Source organism: Schistocerca serialis, chromosome 9 (genome assembly GCF_023864345.2).
Source record: "Schistocerca serialis cubense isolate TAMUIC-IGC-003099 chromosome 9, iqSchSeri2.2, whole genome shotgun sequence".
Taxonomy (NCBI): Eukaryota; Metazoa; Arthropoda; class Insecta; order Orthoptera; family Acrididae; genus Schistocerca; species Schistocerca serialis.
Window position 1 is genome coordinate 132,381,217 of NC_064646.1, and position 22,100 is coordinate 132,403,316.

Here is a 22,100-nt window from a genome sequence, read left to right on the forward strand (position 1 = left end):
CCACTCAACAGTTTCCACCCCCTCTGTCCCATCACCTCCTCCTGTTCATGTACCCTCAACCTCATTGTATACCACCCTCTGACAAGGCACACCTGTCTTTCCCCTTCTGTGCTCCTCTCCATTGGCTCTTGAGGAAGAAAGGACTGCCATACTTCCACAGATATCCAGACATCTAATTGAAATTGTCCCCACCAGTGCTCAACCCATTGTAGAGGTAAAGGGTAAACACAACTCATATTAATGACAAGTAATAGGTGTCTGGATACTTTTGAACAGTTAGCGTACTATTATGATGGCGCATAACACTTGCTGCTTAAAATCATTCAAAATGTTTGTTCATAATATCATGTCCCAATTTTAATTATATTTTATATTTGTTTCCAGATGCTTGTTAAAGGTGAATGTGAACTGGGCTATAGCATAATGAAAAGGAAGCACATAGAAAATAATTCCACTGAATGAACTGTTATCCAGTGATGATTGTGTTTGCATTCATATTCCTATTGTTTTGGATTTCAGAAGATGGCATCAAGTGAAGTCGTATGTGATGATAAAGTGAACAAAAGTTACAGTGAACTGGTGAAAAAGCGACCTTGTAGTGATTGCAACAGCGTAATTACGAAGTTGAAACAATGCATATTAAGTCTACAGTTCACAATGGATGCATTAAGATGTGAATTTTCCCACCTAACAAATGAAAATTCTGTGCTGCAAAAGCCACAGACAACACATGTTCCTGTATCTCAGACAAGTAAACCTAAATTGCAAGTATGGAAATAAATAAGTGCTCAAAAAGCAAGATGGGTATCAATTGTAGCAAGTGAACAAAATATTGTTGATAAAAATAGGTATAGTGTACTCTCAACAAGTGCTCACAGTAAATTTACAGAACTTGGTGAAGGACATAGTAAATGCACACTTGAAAGAAACACTGTGAAAAGTACGAAAGTAAGATACAATATGAGATCCTCAGTTAAAAATTGTAAGGAACCTTCGAAAATTGCCGAAACGAAGTGTGATGAACTCCCAAAAACAAACGGAATAATGTCAATTAATAATGAAAACTGATACAGTTCACAGTGTGAATATAATCATTGCAATGAAGTTAGTGACTCCTGCCACGAACTGTATAATTCTTGTAGTATGATACAAACTCTGAAGTGCAATGCGCTTTTACTCTCAGATAGTCATGGAAGAAATCTCGCGGAAATCCTAAATGACATGAGCAATCATCTTCAAGCGAGTAGTGTTGTCAAAACCTGGCACGAAAACAAAAAACGTTATAGAAGACGCTGACCTAAAAGAAAAAATTCTGCGTAGCAACAACTTTATATTTTGTGTAAGTGGTGCAAATGACATGGGAAGAAATGAAGCTGATATCTGCATTGAAGCCCTGAAGACCTTCCTTGAAGAAAATAAGCAGAAAAATACAATTGTCGCTACTGTTCCGCATCGGAACGATCTGATCTACAACTCCTGCGTAAACAAGGAAATACGAAAAATGAATATTAGAATTAAGGCACTATGCTCAAACTATGGAAATTGTTCTATTCTAGATATAGGAAAGTTGGATAGAGGTCAACACACATCCCATGGATTGCACTTAAATTATACAGGTAAATGCTATTTGTGTGAAAAATTAAATTTAATCATAAAAGAAAGAATTGAACTGAAAAACTTAATATGTAAAAACAGTTTGTTCACAACTGAAAGAAATCCGACAAACTTTTTTTAGACTAACTCAGCCTTCACCATACATACGTAAAGGCAAAGTACTTGACAACATCACAAATCACAGTAAAATCAAAATAATATCACAAAATGTCCAATATATTACCAATAAAATTGAACAAATTGACGAATATTAAATGTTAGTGGCCCTCATATTTATCCTATGAATGAACTAGGGTGCAAAACTGAAGAATTATGCAGCATTAATTTAAGTAATTATAAAATTGTCAGTGTCTATTGTAGGTGCTGGTGCTGGTATTTATGTCAAAAATTATGTCCAGTGCAAAAAAATTGATTGGTTAGATAAACTTGCATGTGAGAGGGTCTTTGAAATAGCTGCCACAAGAATAAAGCTCAGATATAGCAGTTTAATAATAGCTAGCCTGTACAAAACCCCTAACAGTAACATAGAAGAATTCTTTTGCCATTTAAAGGAACTTGTTGATAAACTCTCACCTCTTAAAAAACAGACTATGGTAGTAGGGGATGTGAACATTGACTCCTTAACTAATAGTGTAAGTTACCTTAGATATATTGATATATTACAGTCCTATAATTACAACCACGTGAATTCAACACCAACAAGAATTACAGGTGACTCTCAGACATGTATTGACCATGTTATTACAAACTTAAGTAAGGAGGACCTTGTAGCTGGAACTGTTGAGAACCACATTTCAGATCATAGTGCATTAGTCCTAGATCTTCACACTGGCAAAGAAATAGTATCTCATAAGGAATAATTTACTTATAAAAGAAAGCTTGACTATCATGCATTAAAGGAAAAGCTGGCACACATAAACTGGTATCAGGTAGGCCTATATGCAACAGAAGACATTAATGAAAAGTGGGAAATATTTTATACAACATTAACCCATTGTCTAAATCAAGTTGCCCAAGGGTCAAAATACTAAAGAAAACTGACAGTTCCAGGAATCTTAAAACTCCGCCCTAATGTGATGAAATTAAAGAATGACATGAATGATCTATATATTCTTTTTAAAGACACCAAACTGCAGTACTTTCAGTCTAAATACAAAGCCTGTAGGAAAACCTATAGGGAAGCACTTAAGGCATTAAAGGTACAGAAGCATGCAGAACAGATGAATCAATCCTGTAATGTTAGCAAAACAGCGCGGAATATAGTAAAGAAGGAAAGTGGGGGGAATGACAAGGCATTGTGCAACAACATAATAATAAGGGGCAATGAAAAATTGGTTAGTGACCCAAAAGAAGTATGCGAGAGATTCATAGATCAATTTAGTAAGATGAGTAAGGAGGATGTGATCAATCCACCGCAGGTGCTAAATCCCAGTAATTCGTTCTTCCTGAGGTGTGTTACAGAACAGGAAATCCTGAGAACCATTTCCAACTTAAAAGCAAGTACATCCAGTGGCTGGGATGACATCTCAGCCAAATTTCTGAAAGAATGCAGTAATGAGTTTAATAAAGTCACTGCAACATTTAATAAACAGCTCTTTCAGACAGGGGTCATTTCCTGACTTGTTGAAAGTCACTGAAATAAGACCAGTGCATAAAAAGGGAAAACTACTGATGTACAAAATTATAGGCCTATTTCATTGACATCAGAACTTAGTAAGTTGTTGGAAAGGCTATTTCTTGATCAAATGGAATCATTTTTTCCTTAAAAAGTTCTCAACACGGTTTCAGGAAAGGCAAGTCTACAATAACAACCACAGCCACATTTATTCAAGCAGTATTGAATAAACTTGATGATGGAAACAAAGTTACTGGCACCTTTCTAGACCTATCTAAGGCTTTTGATGCTGTAAATCATTCCATTCTTCTACATAAGTTAGAAACTTATGGGGTCAGAGGAGTGGCATTAGATTTGTTAAGATCGTACCTTGCTGACAGGAGAAAATGTGTTAAGTTGTATCATACAACCGGGGGACTTATACAAACAGTAAAATCATCTTATAAAATTCTTAACTGTGGAGTCCCTTAAGGAAGTATTATTGAGCCTTTTCTGATCATTGTGTACATCAATGATATAATAATTCCAAAAAATGCAGACCTTGTGAATTATGCCGATGACACCTCCTTCATAAGCTGGGGCCCTACAAAACAGCTAGCAGTGTAAAATAATATGAAGAACACTAGCCTCATCACAGAATATATGACTAAAAATAAATTGGCATTAAATAAGGAAAAGACAATTGTAACAATTGATAAACATAAATTCCTGGGTATTATAGTTGATGAACATCTTACATGGAAGGAACACATCAGCTACATGTGTAAAAAAATCTCGTAATACCTACCTGCTAAAATGCCTTTCTAGCATAATACCGCCACCAGTCTTAAGACAAATCTATTTTTGTATTATACACTCCCACCTACAATACGGTATTGAGATTTGGGGCGGGGCACCAATGGTATACATGGATAGGGCTTTAAGAGCCCAGAAGAGAGCAATTAGGATAATAGCTAATATTAGTAAACGTCAATCCTGTAGAGAGTACTTCATTAAGTATAATATACTAACAGTGTATTCATTATATGTTCTAAGGACTATACTGTTTGTAAAAGAAAATATGGAGCACAGTATAATAAATAGTGATATCCATAGTTATAATACAAGGAAGAAAGAGGATTACCACATAAAATACAGAAATAAAAAACCAACCGATCATAATCCATTTTCTGCTGGAAGATTTTTTTTACAACAGACTGCCAAATACCATAAAAATGTTAAAAGGAAACATATTTAAAATAAAATTAAAGCAGCTGTTAATTGCTAAATGTTTGTACTCCATCAAGGATTTTTAATGTTGTATGTACTTTATTTCTACTACTAAACTATTATTATTGTTCATTTATGTACTGAATGACTATGTCCACCACTGTAAAAGTTATTATGGACAAATAAACCATTATTATTATTATTATTATTATTATTATTATTATTATTATTATGTATGACAAGTTCGTCTTTGATTAATTCATAGTTAATAAAAACAAAAAGCAAATAATTTAACCAAGTCTCTCACACAAAATAACAACACAAATGCTGCTGGTTTTCAATAAAGAGAAAATGTTCCAAAAATGAACAAAGACAAAATACTTATGAGAAGTTGTTTCTTAATTAGACATGACAAACAATAGTAGTTAGTTTGTTAGTTTACAACAAAGTTTTGGATGCAAAAAGAAACCTTCAGAAATAAGAAGGTTATCTTTTCTAATAATGTCTCTTAATTCAGAAAACATGTTACTGAACAATCTGCCAGCATTTGTCAGCAAACATGCTTTACAAATACAGAGTTCCTGAAAAAATTTATCATATATTTAGAAATGTCCACAGTTAATGTACATATTGTCAATGAAACCTTGACAAAGCAGGCATTTGAATTTTAGGTATGCAATTGGTAAGTATTTTATTACATAGTAGTGAATAACAAATTGGTATCATAATGGGAAAGCACATTTTTTGAAAATGCATTCATAAGAGCAAGAAAGAAGAAAATGTTATTGAAGTGCAAATGCAGCATATCAGTTTATATGTTCAGCATTATAGTTCCCTATCACAGCCAAACATAAAAGCAAAAGTGTTTCAATATAGATTCAGTGTAATAATAAAGACCCCCCCCAATTGAAGAACTTCATTGCCGCCTCAAACCATAGATTTACCAAATAATTTAGAAAATGAATATACCTCTGAAAGGGAAGCAGGAACGTACAGCACACAAGAACAGTGAAAAATAAAGATAGATGATCACGATATATTGTACACTTTATAATAAATAGAGTAATATTAAAATGTTAATTCCACTTGGTTAAATGGAGGAGAAGAAAGAAGAACAAAAGGTGGGGGGGGGGGGGGGGGTGATGGAAGGGGGGGGACCAGATGGCCTAAGCAATTTGCTATTTGGGATACCCGTTGATCCCGACATCTTTGCTTCCACTGTGTACCTGTGATGACTGTCCTTCTGTTCAGGAGGCTTCCGCTGCAAGTAAAGTCTTGTCCAATGTTCGTCACTCTGAATAATGCTGCAATCCATGGCCATTCTCCTCTTGGAGTATATTCTCCATGCAGAACAAGTTCAACAGGAACTATGGCCCTTCCACAACTCACTGATCCTGCAGGCATTACAATTTTAAGTTTTATTTGGTTAAAATTATTGTATCTTGTGGCAACATCAAATTAAGAAAAATTCTTTATTTTATGCTCCAAGTATTATCTGGCAACAGGGAAACTTGCATTTAATTAATTTCACTGGTATTTTATTGCTGATATAAAATAAAAATATAAATGAAAAGTGGGGATGAATCTAAAAATTTAAGCTTAAAGTCATCTTCTTAGAATCAGTAAAACTGAATAATCTAAAGTGAACTGGCAGGACATTTATACAGTAAAGCAGAGCAACTCTTGGCAGCAACAACTACTATGCAGCTGCAGTGAGAACCACTATACAGCTCTAGAATTAATATTTTATCCTGCAGCAGTACATACACCATTGTGAAATGATGGAAGATACCCTCAAACATGTACCCTTGATTTTTTAGGCAATGATGAGACAATCAATCAGACAACTCATGAACTACCTCAGATATGCCGACTGCTAGTACCTCTTTCTTATCTTCCATTCTTGACAGAAGCCATACTCACTTTATGAAGTAGCTAAGCCATTCTCCACACCATCCTGTCGTCCAGGACTGCTATTCCAGAAAGGCTTGTACGGCATCGTCTGACAAATTTAAAACAGATGAGAGGTACTGGCAGATGGAAGCTGTGAGGTGGTAATGAATCATACATGTCCATGTTACTAAGGAAGACCATCAAATCAGCAGGAGACCCAGTCCCAGTGTAGTACGGGGCTTTAATCAGTTAGGAAACTTTATTAAGGAACTAATCACTAATTTTGAATTTAAAAAAAATCATCTCCTTCTTCCACTTGTGACAACTGCAGTTTTAAAATTCTTGCAACCCATCTGGTTTTTTTATGCACACCTTGAATAGCTCACTGTAAGTATACAGTTTTGCTCTTTCACCAGATGTTATTTACGTTGTTGTTCCACTCTTTGGACTCATCTGTCCAACGTGAATCTTTTCATTTCTCTGAACTTTGTCTCCCTCTAAATTCCTTGATGTCTCAGAATGTGTCTTACCAGCTGAACCCTTCTTTTAGTGACATTGTGATGAATTTTGCTCCCCAGTTCAATTCAGTACCTCTTCATTAGTTATGGTATCCAATCTATCCATCTAATCTTATGTAGCAGCATGTTTTGGAAACTCATTCTCTTTTTGTCTGAATTGTTTGTTGTCCATGAATCACTTACAAATGAAATAATAATTATAGTGTGTATGCACAGCAGCATTATGGATATTAAGGATGAAAGCACAGGCATGATAAAGTGCTCCATTGATAAACTGTGCACATGAACTAAATATTAGAATTGTACAACCAGTGCTTGAAATTTTATAGTTACCTATTTTTTCATCTGTTTGTTGACACATTATTAAAAGATTTTTTGAGCCACAGTAAATAGCAATTTGTGTTGCTCAAGCAACTGGTTTACATTCTCACCTATGTCACGAGATGGCACAGTAGAGGCTGTAGGTGGATTTTTGATGAGTAAAGAAGATTGTGTCATCACTTCTGGAGATGGCCTGTTCCCAGAGTCCTTGCCAGGTGATAAGGGTTCTACATCTGCAGATAGAGTGTGCTCCACCCTTATGGTTGTCACAGTGTTTGCCGTAACTAAAAAGAAAATGCAGTTAGTACTAATATTAGGCATAATGACATTAACAGTCTACCTGTTGTCATTCGTTTGCCTACTGATTACTGTACGCAGTAACATTTGCATGTCTTAAGGGTTCCGATAGCTGAAGATGTTTAAAATGTGCTACAATGGGGCAAACAGGGTTCGTAGTAACTTAATTTAAAGGATGCCATGCTATGAACATTAAGTTACTGATGATTTTTTATATTATCATTTATAACCAAGTATCATCAAAAGAAACAACAAAAGATGAAATAGCATCAGTCTTAGCTCAAGCTAGCCTCAGAGTCAATTAACTGAATAATTCCAAAGTAACAACAAAGAAAACTTGCATAGTAGCTTTTATTAAATTTTAAATATGGAGCATTGTCATAAAGATAAATCAGTATCTTGCATGTAACAAATTATGAAGCCAATATGTCTCCAGAAGCAACCAGATTGTAATTTTATTTGCCTTAATTTGTAACTGCTAATCAGAGCTTTAAAATTTGTTTTCAGTGCTGCTTTTGCTATCGATTACCACTTTAAGAGTGAATGTAACAGCTGAGCAGTTCTTTTCATTCAAAGAGTTCACATTGTGGTGAGCAAAGTTTTATGTTAGAAGTTGCTGCAGGGGGCTAAAAATTTAAAATGAAATCCATGTGGACCTCACCACTGGAATGCAGTAACATGACAAGCTGGACTTGATGTAATTTTTTAAATTACTTGTAACTAGACTATTTGACAACTAATGTATGTTGATGGTAAATCTTAATAATCAAGGGCACAAAAACCTACCAAACCAATGCCAAACATATCCAGATGCTTAGTCACCTGTGAATGCAGTTATATACACACCCTGCTGCAAACTTCTGCACATTTTGCATGGGCATGACCTCCAACCATCTGTCTGCTGAAATTATGGGCACCACCAAATTGTGAAAAAGAACAGAGTTGACCACCTAGTGGTAAAACACACTGATGAGGGCAATACATCCAGTTTCAAAGGCCATTCTTCACAACCTGTGCTACCTCTATTCTTTCCAAATCATTAAAAAAAATCTTCACCTTCATAAGCATGTCAAATTTGTCAGTTTGGAGACTACATCAGTATCTTACACTTTGCACACTTTCACATGTGTTTTATAGAATATCCTTCTGTGCAACTGTAGCATAGGGTGTCGATGGAGCAGGGTTTGGACAAGGCATTGTGGAGATGTCAACTTATTTTAACAAAAATAACATTTACTAAACAACAATTTCTTTAATAAATTACAAGAATAGAAAGTAACCAAAATAAACTTTTAAGTTTTTGCCCAACTATAGTTCTTGAGGAATTGGGCACTAGAGTAACACAAATATAATCCCTTCCAGCACAATCATGAAACAAATCAACATTGAATGTCTCCCCAAATGACACCATAAGGGGGAGTAGCAAGAACAATTAGTAAATAATAATACTCAGCCTCTTGGCCCACAATTATCTCCCAAACAGTAGAAATAGCCTTATACCCTAACTTAGATTAGATTAGATTTACTTTCATTCCAATTGATCCGTAGTGAGGAGGTCCTCCAGGATGTGGAACATGTCAGAAAAACAACAATACATGACAAATATTTAAACTAAAACAAATAAGCTAATGTACCATTCCACAGGTCCCAAGTGGAATGATCGTCATTTTTTAATGAACACTAAGAGTCATTTTACAAATACTATTGCACTGAATTTAAAATAAAAAAGTTTTATATTTATTTATAAGGTAAGAAACATGTAATACAACTACTGTAATACTTATTTACAATGAACACATTACTGCACTGAAATGGTGCAGAAGTTAGATTATACTTACACACACACACACACACACACACACACACACACACACACACAAATTTTCAGTGAACACATTACTGCACTGAAATTGTGCAGAAGTTATGTTGTACTTATATACAAATCAGTTGGTTTTCCTCAGAAATTCATCAATGGAGTAGAAGGAGTTGGCCACCAATAAATCCTTTAGGCTTCTCTTAAACTGAATTTCATTGGTTGTTAAGCTTTTTATGGCTGCTGGCAAGTTATTGAAAATGTGTGTTCCTGAATAATGCACACCTTTTTGTACAAGACTAAGTGACTTTAAATCCTTGTGAAGATTATTCTTATTTCTAGTATTGATTCCATGAATTGAGCTGTTGGTTTGAAAAAGTGATATATTTTTAATGACAAATTTCATTAAGGAATAAATATATTGGGAAGCTGTAGTTAGTATCCCTAGTTCCCTAAACAGGCTTCTGCAGGATGTTCTTGAGTTCACACCACATATAATTCTTACTGCACGTTTTTGTGCCCGGAAAACTTTAGCTTGGCTTGATGAATTACCCCAGAAAATAATCCCATATGACATTATGGAATGAAAGTAAGCATAGTATGCCAGCTTTTTCATTTTTATATCCCCTATGTCTGACAAAATTCGCATTGCAAACAGAGATTTGTTAAGACGCTTCAGCAGTTCTGTGGTGTGCTCCTCCCAGTTGAATTTATTATCAAGCTGTAATCCCAAGAATTTAACACTGTCCACTTCTTCTATCTTCTTGTCATCATATGTTAGACATATACTCTTGGGACACCCCTTACAAGTTCTGAACTGCATGTAGTGTGTTTTTTCAAAGTTTAGTGACAAAGAATTGGCTAGGAACCAGTGATTAATGTCTACAAATATTTTATTGGCTGATCTTTCTAAGACTACACTTGATTTGCTATTTATTGCAATGTTTGTATCATCAGCAAACAAAACAAACTTGGCATCTGGTAATGTTACTGATGAAAGGTCATTGATATACACAAGAAAAAGTAAGGGCCCCAAAATGGAACCTTGTGGGACCCCACATGTAATTAGTTCCCAGTTGGATGATGCCTGATAGCTTGATACATGTCTCTTTCCTAATAACACCCTTTGTTTCCTGCCAGAGATATAAGATTTGAACCATTTTGCAGCATTTCCTGTTACACTATAATATTCTAGTTTACTTAAAAGGATATTGTGATTTACACAGTCAAATGCCTTTGACAGATCACAAAATATACCAGTTGCCTGCAATTTTTTGTCTAATGAATTAAGTACATTTTCACTGTAAGTGTAGATAGCCTTCTCAATATCAGAACCTTTTAGAAATCCAAACTGTGACTTTGACAGTATGTTATTTGAGATAAGATGGTTATAAAGACGACTGTACATTACTTTTTCGAAAATTTTTGAGAATGCTGGCAACAGTGAAATTGGACGGAAATTTGATGCTATTTCTTTATCTCCCTTCTTAAACAGTGGCTTAACTTCAGCATATTTCAGCCATTCGGGAAATATTCCACTGATAAACGACTGGTTACACAGATAGCTTAATATGTTACTTAGCTCAGAATCACATTCTTTAAGTAACTTTGTTGATATTTCATCATACCCACTAGATGTTTTTGATTTTAAAGATTTTATGATGGACATTATTTCTGTTGGGGTAGTGAGGGTCAAATTCATATTATGGAAGTTACTTGAAATGTCTGGTCTAAGGTAATCCATAGCAGCATCTACCGAACCTGACAACCCCATCTTTTCAGTAACAGTTATAAAATGTTTGTTAAAAAGTTCTGCAACACTATACACATCTGTCACCAATGCATCATTTACTCTTAATGCTATTTGTTCCTCTTCATGTCTGGTTCTACCGGTCTCCTCCTTCACTATATCCCATATTGTCTTTATTTTGTTATCTGATATGACTATCTTTTCCTTGTAATATATTTGCTTTGACATCCGTATTACAGTCTTTAATATTTTGCAGTATTTCTTATAATGTGCTATAGCATCAACATTGGAAATGTTTCGGATTGACAGATACAGTTTTCTTTTTGTTTTACAAGATACCCCTATTCCTCGAGTAATCCATGGCTTCTTTGTAGACTTTGCTCTAACCTTGGTAAGTTTTGGGGGAAAGCAGTGTTCAAATAAGGTAAGCACACTATTAGCAAAAATGTTATATTTTTCATTCATGCCATGAGCACTGTAAACATCAGTCCAGTGAATGTCTCTGAGGAGTGTCCTAAAATAATCAATTTTTGGCTTACTGATTACCCTCTTGAGCTCAGATTTAACAGATTTTATATCCTGTTCAGTATTAACATTTAACAGAAGGAACTGCATGTCATGGTCTGAGAGGCCATTGACTATTGGTTTTGTAATATAATTTTGTTCATTTGACTTTTCTATAAAGATATTATCAATGGCTGTTTGTGAGCAAGTGGTTATCCTAGTGGGGAACTTTACTGTGGGAATTAAGTTGAATGATAGTGTTACTAACTCAAATAGGTTCTTATTGGGAGAGTCTTTAAGGAAATCTACATTGAAATCACCAGCAACCACTATTTCTTTGTTTTTGGTTGTTAAATGGGCCAGTACAGCTTCAAGGTGGTTTACAAACAGATTAAAGTTACCTGCAGGTACTCGATATACACTTAATATTATGAAAGATTTTTTGTGAAAATCTAATTCTGTTGCACATGCTTCCATATGCTGTTCTAGGCAAAATTTATGAATGTCTATGTTCTTAAATTTATGACAGTTCCTGATGAATGTGGCAACTCCTCCTTTCTCCATTTCTGATCTACAATAGTGAGATGCTAACCTAAACCCTGTAACACTTAAAAGTTCTATACCAGTGGTCACATGATGTTCAGAGAGGCAGATTATGTCAGCTGGGTTTGAAGACTCTAATTCATCTATGCAGATAGTTAATTCATTAATTTTATTTCTCAGTCCTCGAATATTTTGATGCAATAAAGATAGCTGACATTTCACATTGACTGACTTAAAATTGGATGGAGTTAAAATATCTGCTGACAGTTGAAAATTCTTAACCAATGGCTGTTTATGTTGATGTAATAAGCTGGAATTATGTTTTTTGATTTCTTTCTCAAACTGAAGGTTTGTCTCAGTTCTAACCTCTCTTAAAATTTGTTTTCTTTCTGTCCTCCCTACCCTAAAAAAGGGTCTTTTCTGAATCCTATAACCACTGGTATTTTACCACTCATGACAGTGCCTCCCCCCTTTAACTTTCCTGCTATTTCCCCAGCCAATTTACCCTTCCCCTTCCTGTTGAGGTGAAGGCCATGCCTAGTATAATCCCACCTACTGACAGAATCAACATGAACCACACCAATGTGTGACCCCGCACCCGACATGAGCAGCCGTTCCAGCTCCAAATTAACTCTCTTGACAGAAGAGTTCAAATGAGGTCGGTCATGGCGCCCAAGAACAGATACAAACTCAACACTGGTATGCCTCGATGCTGATGCAATCTTCGCCAGGTCACACTCTATGCTGTACCCAGGATCTCTGTCAATACTGTTACCTGCCCCACCCACTATAACCACGGTGTCTTCCTTAGTGAAATCTTTGCAAAGTGATCCTAAATCCTCTGTCACCTGCTCCAGACCAGCACTAGGTTTAAAAAAATTGGTGACCTGGTATTCTGATCCTAGTTCATCCTGCAAGAGTTGGCCAACACCTCTTCCATGGGAACTACCTAACAACAACACTTTCTTTCTCTTTACTGATTTCCCTACATTCTTACTTTTCAATTTGCTGCTGAAAGTTTGTTGTGCCCTGTCTACACCTGTAACTGCTTGAGGCTCACCAGCTTCTAACTGAAGCAACAGGTCAAATCTATTTTCCACATTCACCATAAAGCTGTCAGACAAAGTTCTAGGCCTGTTCCTCCTGTTGCCTGTTGCCACTTCCCACCTCTCTTTACCCTTCTCCCTCCTTAACCTGTCAAGATCTCCCCTGGCCTTGTCTAACTCAGCCTGAAGGGCAGCAATTTTCCCCTCCTGTTCCAGTATCTTCCTATCTCTACTACAAATCCTACAAAACCACTGATGAGTCTCATTTACTTCCCCTATTCCCACGCCACTACAGTCACCCACATGGAAAAAACTACAGCACCCATCACACCAAAGCCCCGACCTAACAATTCTACGGCAAGTCAAGCACTTTTCACTCATGATAAACGTAATAATTTATTAAGAATAAGTCAGTTAAATTACAGATAAACACGAAAATATGGTTACACAAATTTGGCCTATACGCAACTGTGTGTAAACAAAAACAAAAGTGCAAAGTTTCCGAAACAACAAGTTAAACTTTACGCTACTTTCCGGAAATGCTAGTTAAATAATGAAGAGGTACGCTAAGTTAAATTGCTGGAGAGAGCAAGGAACAACTAAACGAAATTCTATAGATTTGCTGCAGCAGAACGTAAACAGAAAATACGACTGTACGGTCTTTTCGCGTTTTCTGCTATATTACGTAATGAGAAATGAAACCTTTAATGGTACACTTAAACGGCACACTAATACACTTATTTACCACGTAATCAGTACTAATCTATGTGTTTTATAATCTAAAATAACTTATCTTTACGAGAACACCAAACCTCGCGCTAGTCGCTTGGCTGCAGGGCTGCCAACCTCCACAATATGGCAGTCATTTACATACAATAAAATCTCTCTCTACTAACCGACCCTCTATCATCTACTTGCTACTACTGGAATCACTGGCAAAGAGCTAGAATTTTTCCTTTGCTAGAATAACACAAAGGCACACAAATCTCAGCTCATAGCATAATAATACAAAATTCCACAGAGCTCTCATCTCGGCAATCTCTCACACATCCACAGCATATGAAAAAATACAATTTCAATGCATGATACAGTCTCACAGCCCTGTCATGTGATATGTAACAACCATGAACTGTTACACTCAAGGCACAATCCTATCTCTGCTGAGTGTACATTGTACTCAACTCTCACAGCTCTGGCTTTCATCAGAAGACAAAAAAAAAAAATCATTACAGGCCACTAAAGTCCACTCCTTGTGCTCCTTTCTCTTGTAGCAACTGAAGGTCTTGTTGGCATACCTTACTGATGTTGCTGTCCTCTCTTGGTACCAGTAAAGACTGACTGTCCTCTCAATTTGCTGTGTTTATGCTGCTTAGCCATGCCCCATGCCGAGCATCAGTCAGTCCAATATCCCGGCTCCACGACCCACCAGCTGAGAGCCCTTTGCTGTTGACTACCATATCTCTGACTGGCTGCCAGTTCCAGCTGGAGCTCTCTGTGACAACTTATTCCTCCTATGCGCCATCCAAACGAGTCAGGCCACTGCCCCATACCAGGCCTGGCGCCGCTCCCCAGACTCATTTGCCACTGGCCACTATGGCCTCCAGTGGAGTACCAACTTGTCAGTGCTGTATCTCACAGCTCTTGCTCATATCTCCAGGCCAGGCCTGCTTCCACCATCAGCCTTTGTCATCATGCCAGGCTCACCACCCCCAGTGTTGGGAGCTGGTGCCACACTGCAGGGTTCATGGCTGCTTCACTGTGACCACAGCGCTGTTCTCAGGCTATGTTTCTTGTTCATAGTAGAGCAGGTGATGCATTCCTTTATCTCATGCTGCCCCAGCACACCTTGGCATGGCACCAGTTGAACCTCAAATACCACCAACTGCACCCTGTTGCCAAATACTAGCAGAAGAGCAGTGCTGCCACAGCCAGCTGGCTAGGGCATGGAGGATAACATGCCAACAATTCTAATTCCATGGTACACAATGTAGTAAAAGTACAATATAATTATCATGACAAGTAAGGTGCATGCATACACTCGTAGTAGTTAACCGAACAACATACGGAGGCGTCCTCACAGACCTCAGTTCTTACACTCACTTCCCATTACCTTTACTATTTAATTATATTTGTTTTTCTACCATTAAAAACAATTTAATAGTAATAGCACTTTGCCCAACCACAATACAAAACAAAAGTAATTTTCTTGTATGCTTTGGCTCTTTGCATTGGGTAAAAATTATACAGGGTATTCAACATGCACTGTACAAGAACAATGCATCAAATTTGATCACATGCATCTACTGCCCAACAAAGCTGCACTGGATGAACATGGTAGATCCATTGGATAGTACATGGATTAGGTATTCAGTGATCAAGAAAACTGTAAATATGAATGACAAAAGACTAGGTCAAATAAAACTAATTTTTGTCAAGGCTATGTATTTTATTCCATAACTTATCTTTAAATTATGTGGTTTAAACTGCTATTAACCATTCTATTAGGACTTATCACTAAATCAATTTTGTAAGTTGCAAATTTCATGAATTTTGTTTGGGATAAAAGGTTTTCAGTAATGTATTTAGTTCAGGATGAGCAAGGAGGAGGAGGAGGAGATTAGTATTTAATGACACATTGACAACAAGATATTCAGAGGCAGAGTACATGTTCAGATTAGGGAAGGATGGAGAATGAAAGCAGCCAGACTCTTTTGAAGGACTAATCCCAGCAGTTTAGGGAAATCACAGAAAACCAAGGTGGCCAGACAAGGGTTTGATCCATCATCCTCCCAAATGCGAGTTCAATGTGCTAACCAATGTTCTACCCTGCTCAGTCAGGATGAGCAGTGTTGGATGTTGGGTCATGAGGGATGAGCAGGTGATCAATACTAATAGCTTGTACTATGCTTGACTAGCTCACTGTTTGATCCCCATTCTCTAATGTGTTACACAATACATAGGTAGTGAGTAAGGAAACTGTGGTGTCATACACTATTGACACTGTCAGGCAGTCAAAACAAGAGGCTGGCAGTAACTCATGTGATTGATCCCACGATTTTGCATCTGGTTCAAACACTTTGCTGCATGCATGAGTGGCACCACCACTGAGCCAATATAAGAAGACACCACACCAATGCCAGACCAGTCAGATAGAGGAGTTCATGTGGTGCATTCAGAGCCTACTGGTTAACCTCTCTTCTCTGTTATTATCTATGATGAAGCTGCCTCTTCAAGGAACAGACTTGCTGAACTGAAGTTACATAAACCATAGTGACATACACATTACTTGTGCTTCATTATTTTCCTCCCCATCTCAGCACCTACCTATTCCTCAGCATCCATCCCTGTATGAACTTAAAAACAATTGTGTGTGTGTGTGTGTGTGTGTGTGTGTGTGTGTGTGTGTGTGTGTGTGTGTGTGTGTGTGAAGGGGGGGGGGAGGTGCACTTGTGCGAGCATGCTAACAACTGTGCTTTTTGGTTGTGTGTACTGATCATGGCCAGACCTCTGCAAGATCTGTCAGTGACACATATTGTTCAGTTTTAGCTGCAGCAGATGCAGAAGCTCATGGAAATTGTAACAAGATTGCTCCCTGCACAAGAAAACATGTCACCACGGCCCCCACGAACTGTAACACTGCCACAGCAAGCTGTGCCTCTTTACATAACATCATTCCATGCTTTTGATTCAACACATGAGGAATGATTTGAGATTGACCACAGCTTAACTTGTTCTTCATGGTGCATCGCACTTAAGATAGCCTGCCCCTATCTCACTTTCTTGCAACAGTCAGTGTGTCAGTGCACAGACTCACCTGCAAACTTTTCCCCATTGCCTGCCCTGAAAGTGTCCCTTATGAAGAATTAATTGTTGCACTAGACAAATACTTTGATGAACAGATTAATGTGGCAGCTGGGCATTACAAATTCTTTCATTTGTGGTGGCAACATAGATTCATGAGTAGTGGGCAGCAGACTTACAAGGGCTTACACACAACTGCAAATTTAAGTGTGAATGTGGACATCATTACAGTGCTGCCATGATCAGGTATTCTATTACTCATAATGTGTTACATCCTCACATGCACAAACAGATTTTAAAATATCCTGATACTAGTTTGCAACAGGTTTTGGAATTAGTGGAGCATCAGGATTTGTATGACAGTGCAATAGTCAACTGATTCCAATCCTATTTGTGCAGTACAAAGTAGTGGAAAACAGATTGTGCCCATAGTTTGTGTACTGTGGCACACAAAGTCTCCACCAAAGCAATAACATAAATGAAAACAATATGCTAGGCAGCAGTCAAGTGGTGTTAAATCTTGCCCTCTGTGTTTCACTGCACACAAGTGCCAGGTGTGCCCCTGTCATGATGGTAAGTGTTACCACTGTGGCAAGCATGATCTTGTTCAAGCTGTTAGTTTCCAGAAATGGAAGTCCAACATGCACGTAGCACATTCCCAAAAGTATCAGTTCATGAATGTTAATGCAATTTTTTCAAAGCCTGGTAGTCATTCTAGTGCTACACACTGCAAATTTTGTGCAACAGCAAAGAAGTCACACACTTCTCCCATTCAGTATTGGGTCAGGTTGATGTTTGTCACTTTGCAGATTGGTAATAGCAAAATATGCAGGCAGTCAGACACTGGTGCATCAGTGACCTTGTTGAATAGAAGCACTTACAAACTGTTAGGCAAGTCCAAGCTTCATAAGTCCCAGGCAACTGGTTACGGTCGACATGACATCCTTGTGTTAGGCATTTGCTGCCTATGTTCCACTTTTTGTAACATTACTGAGACAGGTTTGTTCAACAGCTTTGTGCTTGCATGACAGTGAAATAATTTTTGGCATGGATTCTCTTGATCTGTTTGGTTTGTACATTCAAGACTATGTTCTCTCTGAATTCCTGAGTGTAGCAGAACTGTGTGATGAATTCAATGACTTTTCAAGATGGCCCAGACAAGCTTCTAATTTTGAGGCTAACATTACCATGAAAGACAATGCACAACCACAGTTTTGCTGTGCATGGCCCATTCCTCATGCTATCAGAGATCGCGTGACGGAAGATCTTTTTCTGTGGCAGGAAAATTGTGTGTTTTCTCCTGTAGCAGCCAATCAATGGGCATCACCGTTAGTGACTATAAACAGGGGTGCTGCCTTTTAAAAATTATTGGGGGGGGGGGGGGCATACTGTGGGTCTTGCCCCAGGAAATTTTCTAAATTTTACATGAAAAATAGTCAGTTTCAAAGTTTTTTAAGCATTTTAGAGTCGTATGATCAACATTATAAACCTGAAAACTGGACTCTCAATAACTCGACACTCTGGGAAACTTGACAAGCCTGACACATTTTTTGGCTTTGAAAAAAAGAAACAAAACATAAACATGCACGGTATTTCCATACAAAGCTAATTTAAAATACAGTAGTCATCATGCTTATGGACTATTACAGAGCAGTGAATATATAGCTCTGAAAAGACTGAAATTATAATTATATAAATACTAAACTATCATTAAAAGAATTAAACATAAAATATTGCTCTCACACAGTAATACCTCTTTGATTAATAAGTGAAATAGCAAATTTAAGCTTACTTTGAATAAGGCTCAGGATTCATTAAATAAAAACAATATCTCAAAGTTAATGCTTTAATACAGTTAATAAAGTTAATACAGTATGCCTAATACTTTCAGTCAAAAAGTATGTAAGTAGTTGGTTTTAATTGGGTCTTATGCTCTAAAAATATTTAAGTATTTGAAAATAACTAATACAGTAATATAGTAACACAGTACTAAACTATAATATTTCAAAACTGAAAATTTAACATTATGTATGTATTTAATTCTCTATTTTATAAAGATTTTTAATATTGCTCTAAATGCCATTATTAAGGCTACAGCGTCTTCAGGCTGTCTACGACCTGGGACAACCGGGAGATCCGGGAAAAACCCGGGAATTTTTTTAAAATCCGGGAATTTTTTCATTGTGTTTGTTCTCAGTTAAATTTTTGTTACTTTGACTGGTAAGAACCAATACTCTAACAAAGGATATTACTGTATCCTGCTACTGCAGAATAATACTGCAGCCATAAAACATGAACGAGAGAAAAAACTAAAATAAAACTTAAATTGCAAAGGAAATGCGCCATATACAGCAACAGAACACAGTGCTCATACAAGCGCTTGCCAACAGCAAAATGTGTCGAAGGCTTTAGTAAGACTTTGCAATGCTTCATAACAACAAATTGCCTCCGATGAGCATGACGTCACAACTGTTAATATTAGATTTGTTTTAGCAGTTACAAGTGGGATAATGCACATGCACAGTTGAGTAGTACCTTCTTCCGCTTCTGGCTAAAAAAAAAAAAAAAAAGAGGAAGCAGCTAGGTGCTATCGGGAAAAAGTTTACTGGCACGCCCAAGCTGCCAGATTGCGCAGCAGCCCTGGATCTAGGAGGGGGGGCAAATTCATATAAAACTTGTTTCACAAAGTGCCTAGCATCCACTGCATGTTGGTCTATCGATTATCCGTATGACTTTGAAACGTGTCCCTGTCGGTTTGTGAACATTGTTGAACACATTCTGGGTTGATTTCTGAATGAATCATAAGTTGATTTGTGAATGCGTGCATAGTGTACGTGATGTGTCTGTCAGTGGAATCCTCGTCAGCTATACGAGCTGAGCAGAGTATAGCCGAATGAAAGAAAGCCAACCACTGTCTGACTATGTGGTTGATAGGGTTTGCAAATGATGAGCATTGTTATGATTTCCAGCGAAATCCATAGATTCAGACTACCAGAGTGCGAATAAACGACTAACAGAAATAACAGGTAAGAAAGATTACGTATTATCTTCTCAATGTATCCATGAAAATGAAATTTTGACAGAAAATTTTTGGCCAGATCGCAATACTAGCAAGGGCCAGTTCTACAGTCTCCGGCTAGCAGCCGCTTTAAGGTCTATTCTGGAAGTAGCACGGAAAACGCATTGTATGAACACATAACAATGCCTAACCAAAGAATAATCGCGGGCTAACTAAACTGGTGATTCTGGCAGAGTTAGTGAAGTTAACCGGCGAATAAGATTTGACATTGGCAGGAATAGATACGGAATTAGTGATGACAACATTGTTTGTTAGAACGAGGAAGGAGAAGGAACGGGCACATCACACAAATTATGGAAGAATAAGACGATTTCAAATTTCTATAAAAATTTCGCACTACTACTTATCGATCTCAAGCTTGAGACTCTGGAGCGCATGAATGAAGTGTAAAACTATTTCCTAACGTAAAGATTTTTACTTGTAGTAGGCCTAATAGGCATTTGATATTGGTACTTTGTGAATTATAATCTGCCGTGTTATAAAAACGACCATTTCTGCCAAAACGGTCTCTTTTATTTGGCGTGTGTTACAATTGCTGCAGTATTATAAAGCCCTATTTTGTTTTATCTTGCAGACAGTGACAAAATATAAGTAATCAGGTCGAGAAACCACACCAGTCTTGGGCCTATTTGTAATTACAGCTTTTTCAGTATTAGACAACATTTCGATTTTTCATGTAGCAAAACGATTGACGAACTTTGATGAGGTAAGAGATCCTTTCGCAGAAAGGAAAGCACGCCATGTAAAGCTGTAACAAGATTAGGCAGAAAAAAAAATCTAGGAGCTAAGGATTGAAGAAATGTGTACTGTCTTGCTTGTCCCTTCTCTTTAATGGCTTTATGTATCCTATACTTAATTTTATGTCACACAAAGCAGCAAGTTGTTAGCTAATAGGGAATAAAGAGTGCAAATTTTCTGAAGAGTTTTTATTCTCAAAAAAAAAAAAAAAAAAAAAAAAAAAAAAAAAAAAAAAAAAAAAAAAAAAAAAAAAAAAAAAGGATGTCAAACCGGCAGACTGGAAGCAGGAGAGGCACCATAGGACATTTTAATTTCCACTGTCCTGAATATAGTTTGATGGAATCCAGTACAAAATATACACGTTTCAATTCCACAGATCGAAATACGGTGACATGCGATAGAAGAATGCTGTGTGAAGAGGTGTGGTGCTGCACTTTGGCACACTTAAGGTCAGATAACATGTCTTACAATTCCTCGGACACGTATGTTTTATGTATCAGAGTCTTCAGAAAGATGTGCGCTACAAAATGAACGTATTTTTCAAAATTCTATTTTTTTAAATTTTCGACGTCCTATCTCAAACGCTCGAGGGATGCCACTATCTACTATTGCCCCAGTTCGGAAATATTGTAGATACAGGTCTGATGTGCAGAGCAGTCCGAGTTATAATAGGGAAGCGGGTAGTCTCTATGTGACCCATGTTTACATTTAGTGATTTTGCTGTTTCCTCTTCGTCTACTGCACTCACGTCTTTGGCCAGGAGCTGTCATGTGAATTAAAATACATTCACATAATTACGGATGGCTAAAATACGTTATTAGTTTCAGATTTTATTTTATTTCCACCTTTCTGATAGTCAAGCATTAATTGCCATGCAGAACAATGAAGTTATTTTTATCGGTTTGCTGAAAAAATTTTCTTTCATTAATCTTTTCCGCTGAGGCAGTAAATATATTTGAAACAAAGGGTTTAATTTCAAACTATTGGCTAGTTTCAACTGTTCAGAGCATTACAAGTGTACGTTTTCATCTCTTAGAACGTATGGCATTATGCCATAACAAAGAACCAGACATGAGATAAAGTACTGGTACCCAAGGAAATTTACATCCTGAAACAACATTGAAAAGCTTAATATAAGGTCGATGCCTACTTCACTGGGAATCTGGGACTCATTTAAAAATCAGCTCTTTGATGACGAGCTACTTAGAAGAATTTATAGCCCAGAAGATCACACTTTTACGTAGTTATTAAAAAATTTACTGGTACATTTGTGTGATATATCTTAAAATGTAATACGTGCATAAAAGCCCAATATTATATGTGAAAGCTTAGCTTCTCTTGCAGCGTATAGGCCTTAGA

At 37.0% G+C, this 22,100-nt stretch overlaps 1 protein-coding gene across 1 annotated transcript in view; it reads right to left on the minus strand.

Annotated features, from left to right (window-relative positions):
• Nucleotides 1-22,100, minus strand: part of LOC126419145 (serine protease gd-like) — a 273,858-nt gene that overhangs the window by 82,033 nt on the left and 169,725 nt on the right. The window contains exons 4-5 of the mRNA XM_050086255.1: nt 7,281-7,454; nt 5,665-5,832 (exon numbers count right to left, since the gene is read on the minus strand). Of these exons, the coding sequence (XP_049942212.1) occupies nt 5,665-5,832; nt 7,281-7,454 (342 nt within the window). The remainder of the gene's footprint in view (nt 1-5,664; nt 5,833-7,280; nt 7,455-22,100) is intronic.